Source organism: Vitis riparia, chromosome 19 (assembly GCF_004353265.1).
Source record: "Vitis riparia cultivar Riparia Gloire de Montpellier isolate 1030 chromosome 19, EGFV_Vit.rip_1.0, whole genome shotgun sequence".
Classification (NCBI taxonomy): domain Eukaryota; kingdom Viridiplantae; phylum Streptophyta; class Magnoliopsida; order Vitales; family Vitaceae; genus Vitis; species Vitis riparia.
Window position 1 is genome coordinate 18552514 of NC_048449.1, and position 7856 is coordinate 18560369.

Consider the following 7856-nt stretch of genomic DNA (forward strand, 5'->3'; position numbering starts at 1 on the left):
TGATTTACAATTATTTGATTTCATATATTAAAATTTTAAAAATATAGTCACATAAATTTAATAACCACTTGCATCCTAATAAATAGAAAACAAATAATTATTATAATAAATTAATAATACTAAATTTGTTTTAACAAAAATAAACTAAAAAAATTTCAAATAAAACAACTAAATTTTCCAAAAAAATATATATATATCAAAACCATAACTGATGATTACGAATTTAAACTTAAGTTCAAAACCATAATCACTAATTATGGTTTCAAAGTTTAAATTCAAAATCATAAGCATCAATATACAATTTTATATTTAAGTTCAAAATGGTAGTTTTAAAATTGTAGTAAGTACGATTTTTAGCTTAAATAAAAATCATAATTGATGATTCCAATTTTATTCGTTTTGAAAAAAAAAAAAAAAAAGCAAATCTTAGGCAACATTTCCTGTCTGAGAAGCAGTAATTTCAAAATAATTTTGTTATTTTGGTTCTAACCTCTCCTCTCCACTATAAAGGCATCCTGATCGATCACATTCATTCTCACCACAACTTCACTTGGGTCTGCACCCTGTTTTGAAATTTTCCTAAATGGTACACTGTTTTACGTCCTTTTCTTCCCCCTAAAGTCAACATTTGGGCTCCATGCTATGGACTGTGACATTCTCAGCCCATTCCCAATGAGCAAAGTGGGCTGAACTGGGTTCATTGTATTGGCTACAGCCCTTTCATGTGTTTCATGGAATGAGTCTGGTTCATTGAAACTAACCAAACGAAAAGGATGTGTTATTCCTTCAACTTTTAGGTGGCTACGAACTAACCCGAATCCCTTTCATACTTCACAAAAAGGTAATCACAAAAGCAATAGTTGACAGCGACATTCACGATAGAGTTTTTCCTATTTTTTCCCACATTTACATTAAAAATAAAAATAAAAATTTCTAGAGCATACTATATAACATTACATATATAAATATAACATAAAGTTTTAAGGGTTATTAATTAAAAGGACGTCGAGAATAATGACCTCTATTTTTGAATAAAACTATTCTTTAATAATATTTTTTACAATGAATATTATTTTATCCCTTTTAATTAAATATTTCTATAGAATAATTTACATGAGCTAACCTGATCTCAACTGCAGCTCACTAAAATCTACATGGCTTGAGGCGTTTCACGGTAGAGAATTAGGCTGAATAGAGTTTAAGGATACTGAGGTAGGAATTTGGAATGAATATCAACCCAACTCAACCCGCCTACCCAAGTTGCACCCTAAGTGAGGTTGGCCAAACCCGTCGGCAGGGGCAGAGAGATTCCAACCCATCCACTCACGCCACTGAGAAAGAGTCCACATAGAAATGATGGCATTGAAGACTTGGGAACAGGAAAAGAAGAGGAGAAATTCAAAGAGCTCATCCCAAATTGGCAGGCCCAGCAACAATGGCGGAGATTATGATCCCAATTCTCTCTTGACTCGTCTCCATCCAAGCCCCTATAAAGCAAACACATCACACCCATCTATTCAATCCAAACCATGATGATGTTGCTGATGGGAAGAAGAAGAAGCTGCAGGAGAAGAAAAAGCAACAGCCAGTGGTTGTTGTTGGGCACCAGCAGAAGAAGAAGAAGCAGCAGAGGAAAGAAGAGGAAAATTAAGCAGTGCTGTAAAGTGTATGGTTGACTCCATTTTTTCCATACTTTGGTCGTGACTCTCATGTGTCTCTCTTTCATAGCCTTATCCCCATCTCCATCTCTCTTTATTGCTTTCATAACTTCTCACTTTCCTATGGCTTTTCGCCTCTCCATTCAGTTGGATGCCAACCCCTTTTAGTTAATGTCACAGCTCCTCACCCAATCTTTTGTATTCGCTCTAGATGCGTGTCTTCTTTGATATATATCATATGGGTCATGTCCTCCACTTCTCTCACTCCCCTTTTTCTTTCTCTATTCCTCTCAACCACCCCATTCTTGAGCTGGTTTTACGTGTGATTCTCATCTTCTTGATGGTGATCATGGGGGGTTGGCTTTCTATTTCTATCATTTTCCTTTGAAGGATTATTATTCTTCAATACAACAGTCTTAAGATCTCGGGAAATGGCAAGACACAGGACGACTCCTCCCGTCCAAAATCGTTTTCAGTACTTTCTGCTGGTGCTTTGTTGCTGCCTGGTGTTTGTTGCATCCTTGAACGAGGAGGGAAACTTTCTTTTGGAGTTCAGAAGATCGCTTATTGACCCTGGTAACAATCTTGCAAGCTGGAGTGCCATGGATTTAACTCCCTGCAATTGGACTGGAATATCGTGCAACGATTCTAAGGTAACTTCTATAAATCTCCATGGGCTCAACTTGTCGGGTACTTTGTCTTCTAGCGTCTGCCAACTCCCCCAGTTAACGTCCTTGAACCTGTCCAAAAACTTCATCTCCGGCCCCATTTCTGAAAATCTTGCCTACTGTCGTCATCTCGAGATTTTAGACCTTTGCACTAACCGGTTCCACGACCAATTACCAACCAAACTCTTCAAACTCGCCCCCCTCAAAGTTCTTTATCTGTGTGAGAATTATATTTATGGAGAAATCCCTGATGAGATTGGAAGCTTAACTTCATTGAAGGAGCTTGTGATTTACAGTAACAATCTCACAGGTGCAATTCCCCGGTCGATTAGTAAGCTCAAAAGGCTTCAGTTTATCAGGGCGGGTCACAATTTCCTGTCAGGTTCAATACCACCTGAAATGAGCGAATGCGAGAGCTTAGAACTTCTGGGGTTGGCGCAGAATAGGTTTGAAGGTCCTATTCCTGTGGAGCTTCAGAGACTTAAGCATCTTAACAATTTGATCCTCTGGCAAAACCTTTTGACTGGTGAGATTCCACCCGAGATCGGTAATTTCAGTAGCCTAGAGATGCTTGCACTGCATGACAATTCTTTCACCGGGAGCCCTCCCAAAGAGCTTGGAAAGCTGAACAAGCTCAAAAGATTGTACATTTATACCAACCAGTTGAATGGAACGATTCCTCAGGAGCTAGGTAACTGTACTAGTGCAGTTGAGATAGATCTTTCTGAAAATCATTTAACTGGGTTTATTCCAAAGGAGTTGGCCCATATTCCTAACCTCCGGTTGCTTCATCTTTTCGAAAACCTTCTCCAGGGGAGTATCCCCAAGGAACTTGGACAGTTGAAGCAGCTGCGGAATTTAGATTTGTCCATAAATAACCTGACCGGCACCATCCCTTTAGGCTTTCAAAGCCTCACATTCTTGGAGGATTTACAGCTTTTCGACAATCATCTTGAGGGTACTATTCCTCCTCTCATTGGAGTTAACAGTAACCTTTCCATTCTTGACATGTCCGCCAACAATCTTTCAGGCCACATACCAGCACAGCTCTGCAAATTCCAGAAATTGATATTCCTAAGCCTCGGGTCTAATAGGTTATCGGGAAACATCCCTGATGACATAAAGACATGCAAGCCTCTAATACAACTAATGTTGGGAGATAACCAGCTCACAGGAAGCCTCCCTGTTGAATTGTCCAAACTTCAAAATCTTTCAGCTCTTGAACTCTATCAGAACCGATTCTCTGGGCTAATATCGCCAGAAGTAGGCAAACTTGGGAATCTGAAGAGGCTGCTCTTGTCCAACAATTATTTTGTTGGGCATATACCTCCTGAGATTGGACAATTGGAGGGACTCGTTACTTTTAATGTTTCATCAAACTGGCTATCCGGAAGTATTCCCCGTGAGTTGGGAAACTGTATAAAGCTACAGAGGCTTGATTTAAGTAGGAACAGCTTCACTGGCAATCTTCCAGAAGAGCTCGGCAAGCTAGTGAATCTGGAATTGCTGAAACTTTCAGATAACAGACTGAGTGGACTGATACCAGGCAGCTTAGGGGGCCTGACCCGGCTTACAGAACTACAAATGGGGGGCAATCTTTTCAACGGCAGCATTCCTGTTGAACTTGGCCATCTTGGTGCTCTCCAGATCTCCCTCAACATTAGCCATAACGCGCTCTCAGGTACAATTCCAGGTGATTTGGGGAAATTGCAGATGCTGGAATCAATGTACTTGAATAACAATCAGCTTGTTGGTGAAATTCCCGCTTCAATTGGTGACTTGATGAGCCTCCTGGTATGCAACCTTTCTAACAATAACCTGGTAGGAACAGTGCCAAACACCCCTGTTTTTCAGAGGATGGATTCCAGCAATTTTGGTGGAAACAGTGGCTTGTGCAGAGTCAGTTCATACCGTTGTCATCCTTCTTCAACCCCTTCATATAGTCCAAAAGGAAGCTGGATAAAGGAGGGTTCTTCCAGAGAAAAAATAGTAAGCATCACTTCTGTGGTTGTCGGGTTAGTTTCTTTGATGTTTACTGTGGGCGTTTGTTGGGCAATAAAGCATCGTAGGCGAGCTTTTGTTTCACTTGAAGATCAAATAAAACCGAATGTGTTGGATAACTACTACTTCCCCAAAGAAGGGCTCACATATCAGGACCTCTTGGAAGCCACTGGAAATTTTTCAGAGAGCGCAATCATCGGAAGAGGAGCCTGTGGAACTGTCTACAAGGCTGCTATGGCTGATGGTGAGTTGATTGCAGTCAAAAAGCTGAAATCCCGGGGAGATGGAGCTACTGCAGACAACAGCTTCCGCGCTGAGATATCCACTCTTGGGAAAATCAGGCACCGAAACATTGTGAAGCTTCATGGATTCTGCTACCACCAGGACTCTAATCTTCTGTTGTATGAGTACATGGAAAATGGCAGCCTAGGAGAGCAGCTTCATGGGAAGGAAGCAAATTGTTTGCTTGACTGGAATGCTAGGTATAAAATTGCTCTTGGGTCAGCAGAGGGCCTGTCCTATCTCCATTACGACTGTAAGCCCCAAATCATTCACCGGGATATAAAATCAAACAACATTTTACTCGATGAGATGCTTCAAGCCCATGTGGGAGATTTTGGTTTGGCAAAATTGATGGACTTTCCCTACTCCAAATCCATGTCTGCTGTTGCAGGTTCATACGGCTACATTGCCCCTGGTAAGGGTTTTATTACTGACTAGAGATCATACTAATTTTTTCTTGTCTCTTCCTTCAATTTTCACTCAACATTCATTTGTGATCCTTCTAATAGTATTTCCCAGTGATTTATTTTCATGTTCTTGAATAACTTAGAAACTACTGAATTATAGGAGATATTGGAAAAAATTTCATGATCACAGGAATAATTTGGCAACCGTCTTTACTCTTATCTCAAAAAGTAGGCATTCATGCATTGCTCCTTCTTTTGGACCGTGGATTTAAAGACCTTCATTTGTTATCTTACATTTAATCAAAGAAGGATAACTTTAGCTGCATTCAAAGCCTCTGTCAGATATATGTCTCATCTAATCCTTCTGTTTTATGTCTTCTTCTGGCTAAAGATGTTACTCACAGCTGATCACAGCAAGATTCTATAGATTTCCCAAAATCCCAAGTTATAGGCTTATGATTATTGCATTAGGAACATGCTACGCTGATGCTCCCAGAAGAAATATTACCAATACATGTCTACATAACATGATTCTTTGGGAATAGATACCTCTATTCGTGACCTATTTAAACTCTACCAGATACCTGTAACCATGGCAATGCTTGGTTTTTCATTGCAGAGTATGCTTACACAATGAAAATTACAGAGAAATGTGACATATACAGCTTTGGGGTTGTTCTGCTTGAACTGATCACAGGAAGGACCCCAGTGCAACCCCTAGAACAGGGAGGGGACCTGGTCACTTGGGTTAGAAGATCAATTTGTAATGGGGTTCCAACACCTGAAATCTTGGACAAACGGCTAGATCTCAGTGCTAAAAGGACAATCGAGGAGATGTCACTAGTCCTCAAGATTGCATTATTCTGTACCAGTCAGTCCCCGCTTAATAGGCCAACAATGAGAGAAGTCATTAACATGCTGATGGATGCGAGGGAGGCGTATTGTGATTCACCAGTGTCTCCAACATCAGAGACCCCGTTAGATGATGACGCTTCTTGTAGAGGTCAAATCTGATTTTGAACTAATCTTCCTTTCACTTTTGCTTCTTGGTTGTTTTTCAATAATAGTTTGTGAATGAAAACTTAGTAATGAACTCCTTGTGAGACTAATTCAATCTGGTCTATGATGTGGTTTATTCCAAAAACAATATGTAAAACATGTAATTTCAATAAAAATGTAGCCCATGTCCTGTAGCTACCAGTACTTTTTCCTAGTCACCACATCTTGAAAACAACCCTCATATTTTGATGAGAAAAATACAACCATTTGCAGTCATTATCATCAAAATAATAATTCCCCAAAGATTGTTTGGAGTTTTTGAGACTTGGATCGGCAAACTTGTATTGTTCATCACGATCTCTCAAACTCAAATATTGGACAATATTTTTAGTTTTTGTTTTGAATGTCTTAGATGATGTTTGTTTTTTGGCTGAATAAAAAAAACTAAAATATTTGGTTTTTACTATTTAATAAAAAGTAACTTGTTGATAATAACCAACATAACTAAAATAAACTTGTTATTAATAGGTTTAATTTAATCATATTGGTTGATGTGAACAAGTTACTTTTAACTGATTAGAAAAAGTTAAATATTTTGATTTTTTATATTTAGTCAAAATACAAATATCACCTTAATCTGTGTCAGTTTATTGTATTACAGATGATATGCGCTTATTTAACAATATATCGGTTTTGATAAGAACTAACATGGCATATATGATTCTGATTTTTTTTGCAGGTTTTATGGAACCATAGACATCCTACAAATGGAGGATCTAGTAATGCTAATAGATTTCTCATATTCTACTTACATAATTGATGGTCTAATCTACCTTGCCACGTTTTGATACTGCAAGGAAATAAAAACATACTATCTTATCTTATCTTCTCAGTATTTATATTGTAGTTCATTGTATCTCTCTTGGATCATGTTCTATGTTAGAAGCATCTCATTCTTATAGTATAAAAAATAACAATACCCTAGCCTCTTGGATTTCTTGATAAGCATCTTGCTTTGTATCTTCTTTAGTCCATCCTATGCATGAGAAACCACATTACTCCATTTTAAGATAACTGCAACTCTGAATTTTGGATTAAAGTTTGAATAATTTGTTTAAATATCTCATTATTATTGTTATTATTGTTACACAAGGCTTTTCTGAGACATGTTGCTATACATATGGAGAATACCTAGTGTTTGAATTCTGAATTTTGAGTATTGTTATCATTGCTATGGTAGTTGAAAAGGGTTTAGTGTTTGAAGATGTGTATAATTAAATGAGCTACAAAAGCTAAGAGAGTAGTATTGGAACAAAATCTCCCACATTTATGAAAAAAGAGACACTATTTCAAATTAGATTTGTTAGTCTTGTTGGAAAGTAATCTTCATTTAGAAACTTTCTAAATATTAGAATTAGATTTAGCTTCTACAAAGGCTAGAAAATATATTTTATTTTGAGTAGGTATTTTAGTTTCTATTTTGAGTTGTCAAGTCTTAGAAGGTTTTTATATATTATTATTGGGAGTTTCTATTTTGTTTATAAATAAGAGATTATATAATATTTGAATAAAGAGAGAGTGGTCGAATACAATAAAATTTTAATTCTTCTCAATTTATCTTCCCTATAATTGTTTGTGTTTATCTATCAACCTTATTAGTTGAACAAATTGGTACCAATGCTTCTACATACCCAACAAATTGGTATTAGAGCCATACGATAAAGATGACTAGTGGGATGTATCCGTTTCAAGTTCCCTAACTCAACAAAGATAACTAGGACAATCGGAGTATCAATATGAAGGTTTTGCTTGGTTCATAAGGCACATGGGAGGTTGTAGAG

At 37.6% G+C, this 7856-nt stretch overlaps 1 protein-coding gene across 1 annotated transcript; it reads left to right on the plus strand.

The window, feature by feature from the left end:
- Positions 1–1428: 1428 nt before the first annotated feature.
- LOC117909408 (leucine-rich repeat receptor-like serine/threonine-protein kinase At1g17230) lies at positions 1429–7153 on the plus strand. The gene is made up of 3 exons (XM_034823445.1): positions 1429–5024; positions 5636–6019; positions 6755–7153. Exons 1-3 carry the CDS (start codon positions 2090–2092, stop codon positions 6769–6771), a joined length of 3336 nt encoding a protein of 1111 aa, XP_034679336.1. The 5' UTR covers positions 1429–2089; the 3' UTR covers positions 6772–7153.
- The last annotated feature ends 703 nt before the right edge of the window (positions 7154–7856 follow it).